The following is a 22,719-nucleotide window of genomic DNA, read 5'->3' as shown; positions in this document are numbered from 1 at the left end:
CCCAGTACCATACAGAACCATACAGTACCCAGTACCATACAGAACCCAGTACCATACAGTACCATACAGAACCATACAGTACCATACAGAACCATACAGTACCCAGAACCATACAGAACCATACAGTACCATACAGTACCATACAGTACCATACAGAACCATACAGAACCATACAGTACCATACAGAACCATACAGAACCATACAGTACCCAGAACCATACAGTACCCAGAACCATACAGGAACTACTGTGTCTATTTTTTAAGTTTTCTTATAGCCCTTAAAATGAAGAAGACTCTCCTGTGAAGCTCTGGCGTCCCCTCGTGGGGTCCGGGCCCCCAGATTGGGAACCACTGCTACACACAGACAGCAGTCATGTGGAAAAGCTTTAGCTGAACCAATCAGCAGTGAGCTTGTTTAAACATCACAATAAGGAAGTCCTGCAGTCTGTTTAGCCCCTCCCACTGAATCCTGAGCGTGTGACATCATACAGGTGATGTCCATGCGGCCAATCAAAAGAAAGATAATCACACTCACCTTCCTGATGCCATGCAGACAGTCCAGCACTGTGAGGTTGTAGGTGCAATTCCCAAAGGAAGCATCTCTGCAGAGAGAACACACAGTGATCAATACACACCTTCTGATCAGCTCTATTGATCTCCAGCTGAGCCTGGCAGACACACACACACGCACACACACGCACACACACACACACACACACACACACACACACACACACACACACACACACACACACACACACACACACACACACACACACACACACACACACACACGCACACACACACGCACACACACACACACACAAGTAAGAACAGACTGGTCCCACTGTGTCCTCAAACACATTCTGATAATTATTGATCACTAGGGATGGGAATTGATAAGAATTTAACGATTCCGATTCCATTATCAATATTGCTTATCGATCCGATTCCTTATCGATTCTCATTGGGTGAGGGAATATGTACAAATTTGTTTGTATTAACTTGCTTTAATATCTGATCAGAAGACACAGCACAGAGTATACACAAACAATGTGCAGCAACCTCAGAACGAACCTAACAGTAGGTGAGCTACTTCTCAAAGTAAAGTCCAGGGACCCATAGCCTCGGGCAGTGTTTCTCAACCAGTATGCAATGGCACGCTAGTGTGTGCCTTGAAAAGATTATCAAGAGTGCTTTAGGATTAGGAAATTGTTAATTTTCACATGAATTGCTCCAGACAAAAAAATAAATGTTTGGCTTTTTAAGCCCAACTGCCATCATGTGCCATAAAAACTAAAAACACAGATGGCGTCCCGTTAGCTCTGCTGCGGCTTGACTCACTTGTGTTGCTAGGTAGTAGTGTATCAAACACGCAACAGTCCTGCAAATGAATTGATGCTGTGTGGCCAAATGTTTCTGCATATTGGAGGTAGTTCCCCCTTTGAAAGGGAGGAGATTCCTTCAGTGTTTAATTCAATGCCATTTCTGAATTTAACAGAGTCCTATAACGACTTAAGTCCCTCTGACATTGATAATCTTGTCGATAGTGCTACAGGCTCACTACGATCAACATTAGACTCTATCGCTCCTATAAAAGGAAATTATTAAAACATAGGAGACTAGCACCTTGGTATAACCACCAAACCCGCCAGTTAAAACAAATAGCTAGGAAATCTGAAAGGAAATGGTGCTCTTCCAAACTATCAGAATATCGCTCAATTTGGCAAGATAATCTTAAAACTTATAGAAAGGCCCTCCGTAATGCCAGAGGAGCCTATTACTCAGCACTAATAGAAGAAAACAAGAATAACCCTAGGTTCCTCTTCAGCACTGTAGCCAGGCTGACAGAGAGTCACAACTCTATTGAGCCACATATCCCCATAAACTTAAGTAGCAATGACTTCATGAGCTTCTTCTATGATAAAATTATTACTATTAGAGAGAAAATTAATCACCAACTGCCATCAACAGTTATCAGTGGCTCTCCAAGTTCAGGGACTTTAACTAATGTAAACTTAGATATATATTTAGACTGTTTTTCTGCTATTGATCTTCATCAATTAACTTCAATAATTTCTTCATCGAAGCCATCAACCTGTCTATTAGACCCGATCCCAACTAGGCTGCTTAAAGAAGTTGTTCCCTTAATTGGCACTTCTTTACTGGATATGATTAATCTTTCTTTACTATCAGGATATGTACCACAGTCCTTTAAAGTAGCTGTAATTAAACCCCTTCTTAAAAAGTCCACTCTTGACCCAGGGGTTTTAGCCAACTATAGACCGATTTCTAACCTCCCCTTCCTCTCTAAGATTCTGGAGAAAGTAGTCGCCAAAGAGTTGTGTGACTTTCTACATAACAATAGTTTATTTGAGGATTTTCAGTCAGGATTTAGAGTTCATCATAGCACAGAGACAGCTCTGGTTAAAGTTAATAATGACCTTCTGATTGCTTCTGACAATGGACTTGTCTCTGTACTTGTATTATTAGATCTTAGTGCTGCATTTGACACCATTGACCATAATATTCTTTTACAGAGACTTGAGCATCAAATTGGCATTAAAGGAACCGCACTAAGCTGGTTTAAGTCATATTTATCAGATCGCTCGCAGTTTGTACATGTTAACGATGAATCTTCAATAAATACTACAGTTTAGTCATGGAGTTCCACAAGGTTCTGTACTTGGACCAATACTATTTACTTTATATATGCTCCCTTTAGGCAACATTATTAGGAATCACTCCATTAACTTTCACTGTTATGCAGATGATACGCAGTTATATCTATCAATCAAGCCCGATGAAATTAATCAATTATCTAAATTACAAACATGTCTTAAGGACATAAAATCCTAGATGATCTGCAATTTTCTCATGTTAAACTCAGAAAAAAATTAAATTCTTGTTCTTGGCCCCAAAAACCTTAGAGACTCACTGTCTAAAGATATAGTTACTCTAGATGGCATTAACTTGGCCTCTAGCACCACTGTCAGGAATCTTGGAGTTATCTTTGATCAGGATTTGTCATTTAACTCCCACATAAAGCAGACCTCTAGGACTGCCTTCTTTCATTTACGTAATATTAGAAAAATTAGACACATCCTATCACAGACAGATGCAGAAAAACTAATCCATGCATTTGTTACTTCAAGGCTGGATTACTGCAACTCTTTATTATCAGGTTGCCCCAATAAGTCCAATAAAACGGTCCAATTAATTCAGAACGCTGCAGCACGAGTACTGACAGGAACTAGAAAAAGAGATCACATCTCTCCTGTACTAGCTTCTCTGCATTGGCTCCCTGTAAAATGTAGAATAGAATTTAAAATCCTTGAACCATCCCTTAGTTATGCTGCTATAGGCCTAGACTATCGGGGGATTTCCCATGGTGCACTGAGCTCCTCTCTTCCTCTCTCTTTCTGCACTCATTCATGTTCCATTAATGCATGTTACTAACTTAACTTCTTCCCCGGAGTTCTTGTGCTTTCTCGTCTTGCAGGTTCTTATCGATCCTGGTGCAGCCTCCTGGTGCAGCCTCCTGTCCTAGGTTTCTGCCTTTTAACAGGCAGTTTTTCCTTGCCCTTGTCTCCAAGGTCTTGCTCATGGTGGTACTGTTGGGTCTCTGTAATTAATGTTTTAAAGAGTTCGGTCTAGACCTGCTCTATTTGAAAAGTGTCCTGAGATAACTTCTGTTATGAATTGGCTCTATACTAGGGTAATCAAAATAATATCTCAATACTTTTGGGATTTGGGGATAACGATAATCAGTCGATATCCTTTAAAATGGATTAGAATTGTCTGAGCTGGACTTGTGTCCACCAAACGCGTTTACAGCGCTGAGAGCCATAAACTCATTTTCCGAGCGCCCAGCGGTGTTAAAAGTTGAACAGATTTCAACTTGAAGCGCTTGAGCGCTGCGCTAAAAAAAACCGTCTCCGCTGACATCTTTTACCGCTGAAGGCCTAGCGCCTGAACGCTGAAGCCCATAGGACCCACGCCTCGGCACTGAATCATCTGAAGTACCGGTAGCTTCAGGGACCGGAGGTGTTTGCATTTTCTCTCTACCATCACAACGCGCTGCTAAACTGTTGCAAGGAGGATGCTAGCGAGAGGTCACGTGATCATGTCATGTGATCACGTAGGCCCACTAGTTGTGTGACTGAATCCTGCCATGCTGTAGAGAGCGTTGCTGCACCGTGTATTAATGAATGTGAGGAGTTTCCGCATGCGTTTCATTGTTTTTGTCGAAGTAATTTAAATACTCGATAATGGAAATTTGCACATCGTCAAACAACAATGACGATATTATCGCAAACGATATATATCGCCCACCTCTACTCTATACAAATAAAATTGAATTGAAATTGAAAAATTGATGAAATGGAAACTTTACAAGTGTTGCAAGTGACCGTACTGTTGTCTTTTCGCGTGAAATATAACCAAACTTTAGAGCGCTCCTGCCTCGACGCCATGTTCACTGCGTTCTGAACCAAAACAATGCAGCGCGTGTGACATCATGACGCATTTGCAACGAGCGGAACCGATAAGCGGAATCGTTAAGCAACACGCTAATGGTTCCAAGGAATTGATTCACTGGGCACCGGTTCTGAAGAAGAACTGGTTCTCAATCCCCATCCCTATTGATCACTGATTATTATTGATCACTAACACCAGGTCTAAAAAAAAATTTTTGTTCCTAAAATGAAATAAAAAGGAAAAGTCTTCAGTTTTTGTCTGATTGAGAAAGTGTTTGTATTTTACAAACATTAATATTATAATAAAAACTAAAACTAAACATTTTCCAAACAATTCAATCTAAACTGACACAACCTCTGGAAACTGAACCACATTAAAAACACTATTGTTAATCAACATGAGTCTACTGACAGCAGCACTGACTGCAGCACTGACATATATATGACAGTTTATATATAATAATGATTGGTATATTTAATAAATGATTTAATGTTTATATAACAGAGTGTGTTAAAGCTGCAGTCTCTCTAACAGCCAGCAGGGGGCAGCTCCACTCTGATAGTATTGAGTCTTACGGAGAAGTTGATTAATGAGCTCAGTAAATTGTCTCAGTCTCTCGTTTCAGTCTTCTTCCATACAGCATGATGTTCATTTAGTAACTGATGGTCCCATTTAGAGTAAAACAGACCATAAAGCAGGGTATGCTTTAGGGCGGGGCTACCTTGTGATTGACAGCTCATTCTCAGTGAGTCCGTCCAGCTCAACCAAACTCAGATCAAACTGTCAAACAGTGCTGATCAGATATGGATCCAGATTCTGTTGCTGACTATTTCTCTCCTCAAATCTGTCCACAAACACAGTTTACTGTTTATCTGGAATACCAGATCCTGTGTGAGCAGGAGAGCCGCCATTGTTTCCAAACCAAGAGCAGCCAATCTTACCTTTAGCATTCAGATTAAATATTATATATACACTACCAGTCAAAAGTTTGGACACACCTTCTCTTTTAATGGTTTTTCTTTATTTTCATGACTATTTACATTGTAGATTCTCACTGAAGGCATCAAAACTCTGAATGAACACATATGGAATTATGTAGTAAACAAAGAAATGGTGACTCGGATGAACTCCTCAGCAGCAGAGGTGACTCTTGGTCTTACTTTCCTGGGGCGGTACTCATGTGAGCCAGTTTCGTCGTAGCGCTTGATGGTTTTTGCAACTGCACTTTGGGACACATTCAAAGTTTTTGCAATTTTCCGGACTGACTGACCGTCAGTTCTTAAAGTAATGATGGACTGTCGTTTCTCTTTACTTAGCTGATTGGTTCTTGCCATAATATGAATTCTAACAGTTGTCAAATAGGGCTGTCAGCTGTGTACCAACCTGACTTCTGCACAACACAACTGATGGTCCCAACCCCATTAAGAAGATAAGAAATTCCACAAATGAACCCTGACAAGGCACACCTGTGAAGTGAAAACCATTTCAGGTGACTACATCATGAAGCTCATTGAGAGAAGGCCAAGGGTTTGCAGCGCTGTCAACAAAGCAAAGGGTGGCTACTTTAAGGAATCTAAAATATAAACACGTTTTGAGTTATTTCACACTTTTTTGTTTACTACATAATTCCATGTGTTCATTCATAGTTTTGATGCCTTCAGTGAGAATCTACAATATAAATAGTCATGAAAATAAAGAAAAACCATTAAATGAGAGGGTGTGTCCATATATATATATATATATATTTATTTAGACACACACACACACACACACACACACACACACACAGTATATAACAAATATAATGTTCATAATGTATATATCTTTGATTTATTGTATTGTATTTGAATGCTTTGCTTTGGCAATATTGTTTTTAAAAAACTTTCATGCCAATAAAGCCCATTTTGAATTTGAGAGCGAGAGACAGACAGAGAGACAAAGACAGACAGACAGACAGAGAGAGAGACAGAGACAGAGAGAGAGCGCTCCTCCATTCAACAGCTCTATGCTGTTATATAACCACTGAGAGAGACAACAACAGGCCCTTTATCCTCCACACAGTCTCACTCACACACACACACACACACACACAGAGAGAGTCTGCGTCTCAGTGATGAAAGAACAATCTAACTTTATTGCCGTTATTATTGTTGTTGTTGTTGTTGTTATTGTTGCCTTCACTGGCTCCTGCTGTGTTCATTGATGTTAATGTGAGATTGCTTTCAGCCCTCAGACTGAAACATTCCCAGTATTTCTAGTAGACTGCAGTCTGATTCATATTCACAACTTTAGAATAGATATAAATATATTTATATATAAATATATTAGATTGGGCTCTCTACCGCCGATGTGCTCTCACAATCTGACATAGAGCTCAGCTGTTTGGATCAATAAAGCGATCAGTTAATAAGCTGCAGCAGGTGGACAGGGACTGACCTGAAGGGCAGGTAGGAGGCGTTGGATCCAGAGATCAGAGCTCTGTAGGCCTCTTCTGGAGTTTTCTTCAGGTAGATCACCTGAGAGAGACAGAGGTTGTTCACTCACTGCAGTGCAATACAGATATATATATATAAAATATATGACCCCCAAACTGGGGGAGTGGCTCCAACAGATCCCAGGAACAACATCAGAAGCCTCAGTCCAGAAGAGCGCAGTCCTACGAACAGCTAGATACTGCGCAGAACCCTCAAACTCCCAGGCCTCTGGTAGAGGACCCGAGCTTGAGGATGACACAGATACCACCCCAAGAGGGTGAGAGGGAAGTTTTTTTTGTTGTTTTTTTATTTATTTATTTATTTTTTTTATATATACAGTGGGTACGGAAAGTATTCAGACCCCTTTAAATTTTTCACTCTGTTTCATTGCAGCCATTTGCTAAAATCAAAAAAGTTCATTTTATTTCTCATTAATGTACACTCAGCACCCCATCTTGACAGAAAAAAACAGAAATGTAGAAATTTTTGCAAATTTATTAAAAGAAAAACTGAAATATCACATGGTCATAAGTATTCAGACCCTTTGCTCAGTATTGAGTAGAAGCACCCTTTTGAGCTACTACAGCCATGAGTCTTCTTGGGAATGATGCAACAAGTTTTTCACACCTGGATTTGGGGATCCTCTGCCATTGTTCCTTGCAGATCCTCTCCAGTTCTGTCAGGTTGGATGGTGAATGTTGGTGGACAGCCATTTTCAGATCTCTCCAGAGATGCTCAATTGGGTTTAGGTCAGGGCTCTGGCTGGGCCAGTCAAGAATGGTCACAGAGTTGTTCCGAAGCCACTCCTTTGTTATTTTAGCTGTGTGCTTAGGGTTATTGTCTTGTTGGAAGGTGAACCTTCGGCCCAGTCTGAGGTCCTGAGCACTCTGGAAGAGGTTTTCTTCCAGGATATCTCTGTACTTGGCCACATTCATCTTTCCTTCAATTGCAACCAGTCGTCCTGTCCCTGCAGCTGAAAAACATCCCCATAGCCTGATGCTGCCACCACCATGTTTCACTGTTGGGATTGTATTGGGCAGGTGATGAGCAGTGCCTGGTTTTCTCCACACATACCGCTTAGAATTAACGCCAAAAGTTCAATCTTGGTCTCATCAGACCGGAGAATCTTATTTCTCATAGTCTGGGAGTCCTTCGTGTGTTTTTTGGCAAACTCTATGCGGGCTTTCATATGTCTTGCACTGAGGAGAGGCTTCCGTCGGGCCACTCTGCCATAAAGCCCCGACTGGTGCAGGGCTGCAGTGATAGTTGACTTTGTGGAACTTTCTCCCATCTCCCTACTGCATCTCTGGAGCTCAGCCACAGTGATCTTTGGGTTCTTCTTTACCTCTCTCACCAAGGCTCTTCTCCCACAATTGCTCAGTTTGGCTGGACGGCCAGGTCTAGGAAGAGTTCTGGTCGTCCCAAACTTCTTCCATTTAAGGATTATGGAGGCCACTGTGCTCTTAGGAACCTTGAGTGCTGCAGAAATTCTTTTGTAACCTTGGCCAGATCTGTGCCTTGCCACAATTCTGTCTCTGAGCTCCTTGGGCAGTTCCTTCAACCTCATGATTCTCATTTGCTCTGACATGCACTGTGAGCTGTAAGGTCTTATATAGACAGGTGTGTGCCTTTCCTAATCAAGTCCAATCAGTTTAATTAAACACAGCTAGACTCCAATGAAGGAGCAGGACCATCTCAAGGAGGATCAGAAGAAATGGACAGCATGTGAGTTAAATATGAGTGTCACAGCAAAGGGTCTGAATACTTATGACCATGTGATATTTCAGTTTTTCTTTTTTAATAAATTTGCAAAAATTTCTACATTTCTGTTTTCTTTCTGTCAAGATGGGGTGCTGATCAACTTTTTTGATTTTAGCAAATGGCTGCAATGAAACAAAGAGTGAAAAATTTAAAAGGGGTCTGAATACTTTCCGTACCCACTGTGCGCGCACACACACACACACACACACACACACACACACACACACACACACACACACACACACACACACACACAGGCTATACATGTTCCAGCAGCTGTTACTCCCATCAACAAGCTGCAGTCACAGATCAGAAAATATGGAGTGTTGACTGGTAGCTGGAGAGGTGCCAGTTTCACCTCCTGTGCACTGCCGAGGTGCCCTTGAGCAAGACAACCTAACCCCAAGCCTGCTCATGGGGTGCTGTTAACGTTGCAGCCCCATCACTCCACCATTTCTCTTCCTGTTTGCATGTCTTCTTCTTCTTCTTCTTTTTCTTCTTCACCTATAAAGCTCTTCATGGTCAGGCCCCTTCATATCTTAAAGAGCTCATAGTACCCTATTACCCCTCTAGAACACTACGTTCTCTGAATGCTGGGCTACTTGTGGTTCCTATAGTCTCTAAAAGTAGAACAGGAGCCAGAGCCTTCAGTTACCAAGCTCCTCTCCTGTGGAACCAGCTTCCAGTTGTGGTTCTGGAGGCAGACACCCTCACCACATTCAAGAGTAGGCTTAAGACATTCCTCTTTGATAAAGCTTATAGTTAGGGCTGGATCAGGTGAGTCAGTGAGGCAGTGTTTCCTTGCCCTTGTCGCCAAGGTCTTGCTCATGGTGGTACTGTTGGGTCTCTGTAATTAATGTTATAAAGAGTTCGGTCTAGACCTGCTCTATTTGAAAAGTGTCCTGAGATAACTTCTGTTATGAATTGGCACTATACAAATAAAATTGAACTGAATTGAATTCTTCTTCTTTCTTGAGTCCTGGAGCACTTTTATCTGTTTATCATGAATCTGCATCGTGTTTGTTCTAACCTACCTGTTGTCAGTGTGTCAGTAGGTCTGTCACACAACCAGCTTCAGTTTCAGCTGCTTCAACATCAAATATTCAACACACACACACACACACACACACACACACACACACACTCTCCCACACACACACACACACACACACACACACTCTCTGCTGTGTGTGTGTGTGTGTTCTACCTGCACTGATCTATATTTAGACTGCTGTGATAGAGATATTAAACACACTGTCAGTATGTATAAAAGTTAGCATTCACTATCATTCTGTCACTACTGTTATTGTTCAATCATATATACATAATGTACAGTGGATGTGAACAGGAACGCTGCCTTGGGCCAATAGAAGGCCAGTGTACTGGTGAAACAGGAAGTGACTCACAGCGTAGCCTCCAATCAGCACGGCGGCATTTGATCTCTTCCTCTGGTCGAAGCTGGTGTAGTGAACAATCCTCTTCCTGGTCAGAGCAAACGACTGCAGAAGAAGAAACATCACATGACATGCTATTTATAGACTGATTAAAGAGGTCCTCCATCCTAAAACCTGTTATTGATCTGTGAGCTATCTGACTGTACTGAGATCAGTGCTGCTGTTAATATTCACATTATTAAAGTGTCTCTTTCTCCTTCTGCAGTAAATCATCCTGAACCCTGAGAGCGCTGACACAGAGTGACAGTCTGGGACTATAAAACCACAGTTAACCCACCTCCCCCAGCCTCCCTCCGCTAGCTCGGCTATGTGCTTCTAGTGACTCTGTGACGTGTTTTTAGATGAGCTGAGATGGAGAAGCAAACAGAAGTGAGGAGTTCCACTTTAATGAAAAAATAACTGACATGGTGACGACAGTAACGGCTCCAACTACAATCTAACAGTAGAAATAAAGCCAACAACCAGCTGCAGAGTCTCACACTGACCTGATGAATCAGCTGAGTGTGTGTGTGTGTGTGTGTGTGTGTGTGTGTGTGAGTGAGTGAAGGTCCCTGTGAAGAGTTGATGATGAGTGTGATGATTCCTCCTGACCTTCAGCACACTGTAGAAAATGTGCTGTGTGCAGGTGACAACCAGGTGTATCCCTCCACCTCACAGAGAGGGATTTTCAAACTAAAAGACAGTTGGTGTTGATGTGTGTAACTTCAGTTTACGATGATATAAACAGAAAAATTCCAAGAACTTCTCACTGATGTACAACAGTAGAAGAGAGGCAGCCATCTTGGATCTGATCTCATATTTTAGGTAAAGAAATAAACATCACACTGCAGACACACTGGAACTTCCTGTTCCTGTTCTACCTGCACAGGTACACACTGTACAGTAAACTGAACGGGGCTGATCACAGGGTGTGAATCCAGACCGTCCGGTTGGTTGGTCGCCATGACGAGCCGTCAGAGGAATGTCATCACCATGGCAACAAAAATAACACAAAACACTGAAGGCACATTTTATAGATCCTGTTTACTGACCTCTGTGACCTCTGTGATCACTGTGATCACTGTACCTGGTGTACCTGCTGTCAGTGTCCATTGTCACCGTCCTTTAGTCTGTTTTACCGTCGCTGTCAGCAGCCTGCAGGACAGACGCTCTGTGGTGCATTGTGGGATTTTTTAACTGAACTTGATGAGCAGACTCACGCAACTTCTTCTGTTCCAGTGTTAATGTGATGTTTGAGCTCTCAGATGATGCAGACAGACATTAATGTCAGAGACTGTAACTGTCAGTCCAACAGTCTCTCACAGTGGACACAGGAGAGGACGTTGGAGCGCCGCCCAGACAACAGGCAGGAAATAACTCGGTCAGGAATAACACACTTTACAAGAAATAATGAACAATGTGTGGTAGGTAATGTTTCACACAGTTTATAAAGTCTCTCCTCACTCAGTGATTTTTGAATGGAGTCACTAACAACCATCTGCTGCTGATCTCTGCAGGTAAAAGAGCTCAAACACTTTGTTTCCATCAGAGTGAACTAAACACACAGTTTCTGTTCTGACAGGACCAGGACTCTTTAGAGTTTACACTACAAAACATATGTGGTCTAATGAGTCCCAGACCACCTCAGGAAGAGGTAAGATCGGATCACATTCTAATTCTACAAGGTGTAAACAGGTTCAGAGAGGATAACTGAATGAACGTGAACTCTCCTGACATTCCTGTTAGTCAGCAGCAGCAGAAACTCACCTTGAGCTTCTTGTTGAGTTTGCAGCAGTATCGGTACAACATGGCCAGATTCAGAGGACCAAAGTCTGCATAGAAACTGGAGACACAGAGAGGACACACGGTTAAACTGGTTGAGGACACAGTTTATAGATTGAGACTGACTACCCAGGTTCACTGAGTGAGGGCTGAAATACAAAGAATATTTACCAGGACAACGGAGATTTTTTCTTTCTAACAATTTCCAACACTGTTTATAGCTGTTTCTAACACTGTTTCTAACACTGTTTATAGCTGTTTCTAACACTGTTTCTAGCTGTTTCTAACACTGTTTCTAACACTGTTTCTAACACTGTTTCTAGCTGTTTCTAACACTGTTTCTCACACTGTTTCTCACACTGTTTCTAGCTGTTTCTAACACTGTTTCTAACACTGTTTCTAGCTGTTTCTAACACTGTTTCTAACACTGTTTCTAGCTGTTTCTAACACTGTTTCTAACACTGTTTCTAGCTGTTTCTAACACTGTTTCTAACACTGTTAATAGCTGTTTCTAACACTGTTTCTCACACTGTTTCTAGCTGTTTCTAACACTGTTTCTAACACTGTTTCTAGCTGTTTCTAACACTGTTTCTAACACTGTTTCTAGCTGTTTCTAACACTGTTTCTAACACTGTTTATAGCTGTTTCTAACACTGTTTCTAGCTGTTTCTAACATTGTTTATAGCTGTTTCTAACACGGTTTCTAACACTGTTTCTAGCTGTTTCTAACACTGTTTCTAACACTGTTTCTAACACTGTTTCTAGCTGTTTCTAACAGCCTCTAACACTGTTTATAGCTGTTTCTAACACTGTTTATAGCTGTTTCTAACACTGTTTCTAACACTGTTTATAGCTGTTTCTAACACTGTTAATAGCTGTTTCTAACACTGTTAATAGCTGTTTCTAACACTGTTTCTAACACTGTTAATAGCTGTTTCTAACACTGTTTCTAGCTGTTTCTAACACTGTTTCTAGCTGTTTCTAACAGTTTGTAGCTGTTTATAGCACTGTTCATAACTTTTATAGCTGTTTATAACACTGTTTATAACACTGCTTATAACACTGTTTCTAACACTGTTTCTAACACTGTTTATAGCGGTTTCTAACACTGTTTATAGCGGTTTCTAACACTGTTTATAGCGGTTTCTAACACTGTTTATAGCGGTTTCTAACACTGTTTATAGCGGTTTCTAACACGGTTTCTAACACTGTTTATAGCGGTTTATAGCACTGTTTCTAACACTGTTTATAGCAGTTTCTAACACTGTTTATAGCAGTTTATAACACTGTTTATAGCAGTTTATAGCACTGTTTATAGCAGTTTATAACACTGTTTATAGCAGTTTATAGCACTGTTTATAGCAGTTTATAACACTGTTTATAGCAGTTTATAACACTGTTTATAGCAGTTTATAACACTGTTTATAGCAGTTTATAACACTGTTTATAGCAGTTTATAACACTGTTTATAGCAATTTATAGTGGTTTATAACACTGTTTATAGCGGTTTATAACACTGTTTATAGCAGTTTATAACACTGTTTATAGCAGTTTATAACACTGTTTATAGCAGTTTATAACACTGTTTATAGCAGTTTATAGCACTGTTTATAGCAGTTTATAGCACTGTTTATAACACTGTTTATAGCCATTTATAGTGGTTTATAACACTGTTTATAGCAGTTTATAACACTGTTTATAGCAGTTTATAGCACTGTTTATAACACTGTTTATAGCCGTTTATAGCAGTTTATAACACTGTTTATAGCAGTTTATAACACTGTTTATAACACTGTTTATAGCCGTTTATAGCAGTTTATAACACTGATTATAACACTGTCTAACAGTGAACCTGCTGGACTTACTTTTCGTAGAGGAACTCGTCATCGGTGCAGAAGTAGTGAGTGTTGGCGGTGCTTTTAGGTTTACTGCGTAACGTGGCAAAGTACAGCCGCTCTGTTTGAGACACACACAGACACACACACAGGGTTAAAAACTGAATTATTACAGATCATTGAATGACTAATACAATAACACATGTTGGGTGTTTTACCCATTATTCTGAACACATTACTGATAAATATACTGTTATATACTGCTGATATACAGACTTTATGATGTCAGGAGAGAAGAAATCATTCTGACCTTTAAGCACCTTAAAAACAAGAAATGTGTAGCTGACTGATTATTCTAGCAGACTGTTTCATTGCAATCATTGTGGAAGTTCAGAGAAATTAGAAACAGAAGTCAGTTATTAACTCTCATTAGGGCTGGGCGATATGGAAATTTTTTTTATCACTATATGTTTTTCCATATTGATCGATCTCGATTCTTATCACGATATGTAGTTTTTGCAGATGCTGCCAGTGTGAGGGACATCCTTAAGCTTGAAGAAACAAGGGATTCACTGAAACTTTATAATAAAGTTTAATAACATAAAAAATTAAAGAATATGCCTTCCAATAATGAGCACAAAATGTTTTTGTTAAGGTCTTCATGCAGACAAAGGATTCACATTACACTCCCACATTGTATGAATCTTTCCATTGGTCAAGAGAGCAGCAGGGCCCACAACTGGCAAAAGAAAATTCAGAGCAGCACTCTTTCACTCATACAGAGTTTTATATGCTTTCAAACAAGTGCAAACTAGTAAGTGACTGGTCACTTTTCACTATATTTTACATTTTTAGATTTTTTAAACAACAACTTATTCAAACAACTTAAAAAACAATTATTAAATAATAATAATCTCAAATATTTCATATTACTACGACTGGATGGATTGTTATTGTTTAACAGAGCCGCTCCTGCTAGCGATGCTGACGGCAGACGTAGTGGTCTTGCTTGGCTGTGTGTGTGTGGTGTCGTGCCAGCTTGAGCCTGCAGAGTCACACTCTCAGTGTAATTACTGGGGTGGTGCCGTCTCAGGTGATGGAAAAGATTTATTGTGTTCCCCGTCCTGGCTGGTACCAACCGCTGGCATATTTTGCAGACCGGCTTCACCTGCTCCTGGTCGCTTTTGCCGTATCCAAACCACGTTTACACAATTGACGTCGTGTTACCTATTTTTTCCAACAATGTCTTCGGTCTCGGGTGATGTAGTGATGTCGCTTTCATGTTCGGCATTATTTTTCCTGTCCTCGACTTCAGTTTCGCTAACTTTTTCTCCTTTTTCCAACTTCTTTCCCCCTAACTGTAGCCACGCTGCTCACAATGGGAAGTGGGCGTTTCCTACCGGCATACGGCAGCCGGCAGACTCTGATACTGTTTTTGTTGCGCTTACTTTTTCATGTGATATCGAATAATATGTCCCAAGCTTATTATCGAAATTGATCAAAATTTTATCGCGATCCCGAATCGAGATCGAATTATCGCCCAGCCCTAACTCTCATTATTAATCAGACTGATGTCATTACAAACTACAGCCAGGAATAAACACACTGCTTCAGTTATCAGCTGATAACTATCAGTAAACTGATCAATAAACCGATCCCTCAGTCCAGTCCAAATAACCTCAGTTTTTTACGAAGGGAGTCAAACAGCAACATTAAACTGACTGAAACATCAGAGCTTATCAATCAGTAACCATGGCAACCCTGATCACCTGCTGATCACCTGCTGATGGCACAGACAGGTGGTGAACAGTTTGTAAGTGTTAATGTTGCAGCTCTAAAACTCTTTGATAAACTCTGTTTTTACCTTTATGAACTCTTTAATAAACTTTATTAATCAACTTTATTATTACACTGTAAAAATAAAATGTATTAATAATCATTATTAATACCCTATGTAATAATAAACTTCATTAATAAACTTTAGGAATAATAAACTATAAATATATTGACGGTGAATACCTTTAATAAACTGTATTAATATATTTACGGTAAATACATTTAATAAACTGTATTAATATATTTACAGTGAATACCTTTAATAAACTGTATTAATATATTTACGGTGAATACCTTTAATAAACTGTATTAATATATTTACGGTAAATACCTTTGATAAACTGTATTAATATATTTACGGTAAATACCTTTAATAAACTGTATTAATATATTTACGGTAAATACCTTTAATAAACTGTATTAATATATTTACAGTGAATACCTTTGATAAACTGTATTAATATATTTACGGTAAATACCTTTGATAAACTGTATTAATATATTTACGGTAAATACCTTTGATAAACTTTAGGAAAAAACGTATTAATATATTTACGGTAAATACCTTTAATAAACTGTATTAATATATTTACGGTAAATACCTTTAATAAACTGTATTAATATATTTACGGTAAATACCTTTAATAAACTGTATTAATATATTTACGGTAAATACCTTTGATAAACTGTATTAATATATTTACGGTAAATACCTTTGATAAACTGTATTAATATATTTACGGTAAATACCTTTGATAAACTGTATTAATATATTTACGGTAAATACCTTTAATAAACTGTATTAATATATTTACGGTAAATACCTTTGATAAACTGTATTAATATATTTAATATATTTACGGTAAATACCTTTGATAAACTGTATTAATATATTTACGGTAAATACCTTTGATAAACTGTATTAATATATTTACGGTAAATACCTTTGATAAACTTTAGGAATAATAAACTGTATTAATATATTTACGGTAAATACCTTTAATAAACTGTATTAATATATTTACGGTAAATACCTTTAATAAACTGTATTAATATATTTACGGTAAATACCTTTAATAAACTGTATTAATATATTTACGGTAAATACCTTTGATAAACTGTATTAATATATTTACGGTAAATACCTTTGATAAACTGTATTAATATATTTACGGTAAATACCTTTAATAAACTGTATTAATATATTTACGGTAAATACCTTTAATAAACTGTATTAATATATTTACGGTAAATACCTTTAATAAACTGTATTAATATATTTACGGTAAATACCTTTGATAAACTGTATTAATATATTTACGGTAAATACCTTTGATAAACTGTATTAATATATTTACGGTAAATACCTTTGATAAACTGTATTAATATATTTACGGTAAATACCTTTGATAAACTGTATTAATATATTTACGGTAAATACCTTTGATAAACTTTAGGAATAATAAACTGTATTAATATATTTACGGTAAATACCTTTAATAAACTGTATTAATATATTTACGGTAAATACCTTTAATAAACTGTATTAATATATTTACGGTAAATACCTTTAATAAACTGTATTAATATATTTACGGTAAATACCTTTGATAAACTGTATTAATATATTTACGGTAAATACCTTTAATAAACTGTATTAATATATTTACGGTAAATACCTTTGATAAACTGTATTAATATATTTACAGTAAATACCTTTAATAAACTGTATTAATATATTTACGGTAAATACCTTTGATAAACTGTATTAATATATTTAATATATTTACGGTAAATACCTTTGATAAACTGTATTAATATATTTACGGTAAATACCTTTGATAAACTGTATTAATATATTTACGGTAAATACCTTTAATAAACTGTATTAATATATTTACGGTAAATACCTTTGATAAACTGTATTAATATATTTACGGTAAATACCTTTGATAAACTTAGGAAATAAACTGTATTAATATATTTACGGTAAATACCTTTAATAAACTGTATTAATATATTTACGGTAAATACCTTTAATAAACTGTATTAATATATTCACGGTAAATACCTTTGATAAACTGTATTAATATATTTACGGTAAATACCTTTAATAAACTGTATTAATATATTTACGGTAAATACCTTTAATAAACTGTATTAATATATTTACGGTAAATACCTTTAATAAACTGTATTAATATATTTACGGTAAATACCTTTAATAAACTGTATTAATATATTTACGGTAAATACCTTTGATAAACTGTATTAATATATTTACGGTAAATACCTTTAATAAACTGTATTAATATATTTACGGTAAATACCTTTGATAAACTGTATTAATATATTTACGGTAAATACCTTTAATAAACTGTATTAATATATTTACGGTAAATACCTTTAATAAACTGTATTAATATATTTACGGTAAATACCTTTAATAAACTGTATTAATATATTTACGGTAAATACCTTTAATAAACTGTATTAATATATTTACGGTAAATACCTTTGATAAACTGTATTAATATATTTAATATATTTACGGTGAATACCTTTGATAAACTGTATTAATATATTTACGGTAAATACCTTTGATAAACTGTATTAATATATTTACGGTAAATACCTTTAATAAACTGTATTAATATATTTACGGTAAATACCTTTGATAAACTGGGCGGCTCCCAGCAGCTCGGAGGAGTCCTCTGCGGTCCTGAACAGGGCAGACAGGACCGGGGAGTGCCGCACTCCCTCCACCGTCATGGTTCCTCTCTCGGCCCGCAGCTCACGCAGCTCACGCAGCTCACGCAGCTCCAAACTTTACCAACTGCTAACGGCTCTGTAGCCGTTAGCAGGCTAGCAAACAGCTAGCAGGAACGGAGTCTGTTTAAAAGTTTCAAACTTTGTCCTCAGTTTCCCATCAGTCACTGCGGCTGCCCTCCGCTACAGACCGATGTTTTCTACCGGTTCTTTTCTTCGGTTTTCTGTTTTCTTTCACCGGTAAACATTCCCGGTTAGCATGTTAGCATGTTAGCACCGAAACTGCTTGACGACGCTCCGAGTCTCAAACTCTGATTGACCAAATCCCTCCTTAAGACACGTTACCATAGCAACGGGAGCCGCTCCCATAGCAACCGCAGCCAATCCGCAAACAGAGCGTTCTGTGCTGCGTTCACAGCCCGCTGGGAAACACGAGCAATGAAGCTTTCACGTACCGACAGGAACAAATGACTGCCAGCATGTTGATCAAAGTTTTAATCTTGTTGTTTATTTTCTGTTCTTTTTGTAATCATGTGCCAATAAAACACATCAATACCTGTTAGTATCTGCTGTTGTATTGAGTTATTAGGTATTATTGTCTGCACACAGCATGGGATCTTTGTGACTTTAAAAAATCAGTTTAAAGAAGAATTGAAATAATCACTCTTTGATCTTATTAAAGAATGATTATTACATCCACAGCCAACAGAAAAGAAAGGAAAGGTAGAGTTTCATATATCAGAAATATAGTCTCTATTGTCCGTCTTTCTTTCATTATCAAGAGCTAGCTATGAGAAAAAGAGACAAACATATACATCCAGAGAGGGAAAAGAGAAATCATAAATAAAATCAATACAAATGTTGAAGTGAGACATTTGTATATGATCTCAGATCAAACATCCACATTTAATATTAAAGGAAACAATAACTGCATCCTGGAATAAGTCCATTATTTTCCTGAAGTGACGCTGCTCCTTTTATTTATTTACTCTCATTTTCTTTTTTCTCAGTTTGACATCAAAGATAAGTCCAAAGTAAAACTGTATATCGACATTATAAATGTTGTGTCATTTATTAAATATAAATTAAAATGCATTTGAGTTAGACACTATCTCTATCATTACTGCTGTACTAATAAAGTCTGATTGATACAGTCTGGATCAATACCATTGATTGAGTCCAGACTATTATGACTCCTGCTGATTCAAAACAAGACCCTGTCCTACCTGAGCTGGATCACATGACCTCAGCAGTGGAAACTTGTGGAAGCAGGTGATCGGTTTCAATCTCAGGTGAGTCCTTTATCGTCAGAGTCTCACCTGCAATCAAAGAGATCCACACACGGTTTGGAGCCGGTCCCGGTCCAGATCCTTGCCCCGGTCCCGGTCCTGGCTGGAGGATCCTGGGGCCATCCTGGTGTGTCCTCCAGGCCCCGCCGTCCGCCATGCTGCAGGGCGGCGAGCTGACTGCGGGGACGCGGCCGGGCTGAGCTGAGGAGGTGTCAGGTGACCCGGATTGGGTTACTCCTGGTTCCAGAGGGGACGGAGGTGTGAGTTTACAGCCGACTCAGGTTTCAACACACATTCAGGACTGAGCTGGACTTCCTGCTGTACACACTGTACATACCTGTCGCAGGTAAAGAGGTTAAAGGGACACTCAACACGACACCGCTGATGACATCACGGAAACAAGAAGGGGACCACAGGAAGTCCAGGTCCCCCAGGAAGTCCAGAACAGGTGACCTGTCCCAAACAGGTGCTGGATCGGCAGACAGCCAGCGAGGCAAGGTGTCACTGCAGTCTGATGGAATAAGAACCAAAACAAACTACAATATCCAGAATTCAACAGTCTCAAAGTAACACTTACAGTAGATAGTATAAAGAAGTGACAGATACAAATAAAGATACTCATTATAAATATCATCAGAAGAACTGATACACTCATTAGTAATTATTATTGATTATTATTATTAATTATTGTTTATTATTGTTAATTATTACTAATTATTGTTAATTATTATTAATTATTGTTAATTATTGTTAATTATTAGTAATTATTGTTAATTATTAGTAATTATTGTTTATTATTGTTTATTATTGTTAATTATTGTTAGTTATGATTAGTTATTGTTAATGATTGTTAAATGACGCTCAAACATTTAATAAAGTTAATCTTCTGTTCAATAAGTCACAATTTGATGATGTTTCTCATAAGGTTTTGTTACGTTTATGTTACATATATGTTATAGTTATGCTATGTCATAGTTATGTTATGGTTAGGTTATGGTATGTTATGTTATGTTATGTTATGTTATGTTATGTTATGGTTATGTTATGTTATGGTTATGGTTGTTATGTTATGTTATGTTATGTTATGTTATGGTTATGGTTGTTATGTTATGTTATGTTATGTTATGTTATGGTTATGGTTGTTATGTTATGTTATGTTATGTTATGTTATGTTATAGTTATGGTATGTTATGTTATGGTTATGGTTGTTATGGTTATGGTATGTTATGTTATGGTTATGGTATGTTATGTTATGTTATGGTTATGTTATGTTATGGTTATGGTATGTTATGTTATGGTTATGTTATGTTATGTTATGTTATGGTTATGTTATGTTATGGTTATGGTATGTTATGGTTATGTTATGTTATGTTATGTTATGGTTATGTTATGTTATGGTTATGGTTATGTTATGGTTATGGTATGTTATGTTATGGTTATGGTTATGTTATGGTTATGTTATGGTTATGGTTATGTTAAGTTATGTTATGTTATGGTTATGGTTGTTATGGTTATGGTATGTTATGTTATGTTATGTTATGGTTATGTTATGTTATGGTTATGGTATGTTATGGTTATGTTATGTTATGTTATGTTATGTTATGTTATGTTATGGTTATGTTATGTTATGGTTATGTTATGGTTATGGTATGTTATGTTATGGTTATGGTTATGTTATGGTTATGTTATGGTTATGGTTATGTTATGTTATGTTATGTTATGTTATGGTTATGGTTGTTATGTTATGTTATGTTATGTTATAGTTATGGTATGTTATGTTATGGTTATGGTTGTTATGGTTATGGTATGTTATGTTATGTTATGGTTATGGTATGTTATGTTATGTTATGGTTATGTTATGTTATGGTTATGGTATGTTATGTTATGTTATGGTTATGTTATGTTATGTTATGGTTATGGTATGTTATGGTTATTTTATGTTATGTTATGGTTATGTTATGGTTATGGTATGTTATGTTATGGTTATGGTTATGTTATGTTATGGTTATGGTTCTGTTATGGTTATGGTTATGTTATGTTATGGTTATGGTTAGGTTATGTTATGTTATGGTTATGGTGATGTTATGTTATGGTTATGGTTAGGTTATGTTGTGTTTAGGTCCGTCAAACGATTAAAATTTTTAATCTAATTAATCACAAGGTTTCTTGAATTAATTTCGATTAATCATAATCCTCAATATGACTGAAAAATTCACGTTCTCTGTGTACTATTCTCAGAACAGAAAGATAAATGACAAGAAGCGGATATTACATTTGTTTTTTATTAATGACAAATCCAAAAAAATAATTAAGTTCTAAACAATTTTGGCAACTTAGCCATTGCTAATTGCATTTTTTTTTTTCAGCAAATACAGGATAGGTGAATGGAACGTTTTTCTTTTTGAACAAACAACTCCACTTTCACACAATTACATGTGGCCCTTTTACCTTTTATTTCATCTTTTAGCCCGTTGCTAAGACAAACTAACTGGTTAACATTTTCTGAATGTAAAGCGGACCGTTTCTTCTGACAATATGTCCTGCGACTGAGAAGAGTCATTCGCATGGAACTGTGGATGCAGGAGTCGCTAGATATTTGCGGGCAAGCAGGGCCAGCTTGTCAAGTGCTCCTGAATGAGCAGCTCACCACTGCATGGGGCAGTCCTCCATACTTAGGCTATGCTTGGCTCTGCTCTGTACCTGTGTATGTCTCCGTCAGGTTGCACCTCTTCATCTGACTCTGATTCTGAGTCCATCTGTACAGGGCGGGAATGCGTTAAAAAAATTATCGCCGTTAATTCCAGAAATTAATCATCTCGCATTAACGCGTTAATTTTGACAGCCCTAGTTATGTTATGTTATGTTATGTTATGTTATGTTATGGTTATGTTATGGTTGCGGTAACTTCAGCTGGAAAAGAACCACTCGACAATGTCTTGGCCGTAGTTGCACTTTATATAAGGATGGCAAAATGAACATTACATCTAGAGCTCATCTGTAACATCTCTGTCGGCTGGAGGTCAAGCATACAACAACGCCAGGGGCGGAAATGTCCTTCAAA

The 22,719-nt window shown here is 37.6% G+C and overlaps 1 protein-coding gene across 5 annotated transcripts in view; it reads right to left on the bottom strand.

Annotated features, from left to right (window-relative positions):
- cdc14ab (cell division cycle 14Ab) overlaps positions 1 to 20,192 on the bottom strand; it is a 32,700-nt gene extending 12,508 nt beyond the window's left edge. Inside the window, exons 1-7 of one of the 5 annotated variants that reach the window (XM_051375604.1) lie at positions 19,996 to 20,192; positions 19,689 to 19,895; positions 13,795 to 13,885; positions 11,915 to 11,990; positions 10,121 to 10,213; positions 6,916 to 6,995; positions 536 to 602 (exon numbers count right to left, since the gene is read on the bottom strand). In XM_051375604.1, the coding sequence (XP_051231564.1) occupies positions 536 to 602; positions 6,916 to 6,995; positions 10,121 to 10,213; positions 11,915 to 11,990; positions 13,795 to 13,885; positions 19,689 to 19,815 (534 nt within the window). In that variant the 5' untranslated portion in view covers positions 19,816 to 19,895; positions 19,996 to 20,192. Of the gene's footprint in view, positions 1 to 535; positions 603 to 6,915; positions 6,996 to 10,120; positions 10,214 to 11,914; positions 11,991 to 13,794; positions 13,886 to 18,272; positions 18,765 to 19,688; positions 19,896 to 19,995 lie in introns of those variants that run through there. The other 4 variants (XM_051375602.1, XM_051375605.1, XM_051375603.1 and 1 more) reach the window with 4 other exon arrangements.
- Between the last annotated feature and the right edge of the window lie 2,527 nt (positions 20,193 to 22,719).

This window comes from Dicentrarchus labrax, unplaced genomic scaffold (assembly GCF_905237075.1).
Source record: "Dicentrarchus labrax unplaced genomic scaffold, dlabrax2021, whole genome shotgun sequence".
Taxonomy (NCBI): domain Eukaryota; kingdom Metazoa; phylum Chordata; class Actinopteri; family Moronidae; genus Dicentrarchus; species Dicentrarchus labrax.
The sequence above is the reverse complement of the archived record's forward strand: the minus strand, read 5'-3'. Positions and strand labels throughout refer to the sequence as shown.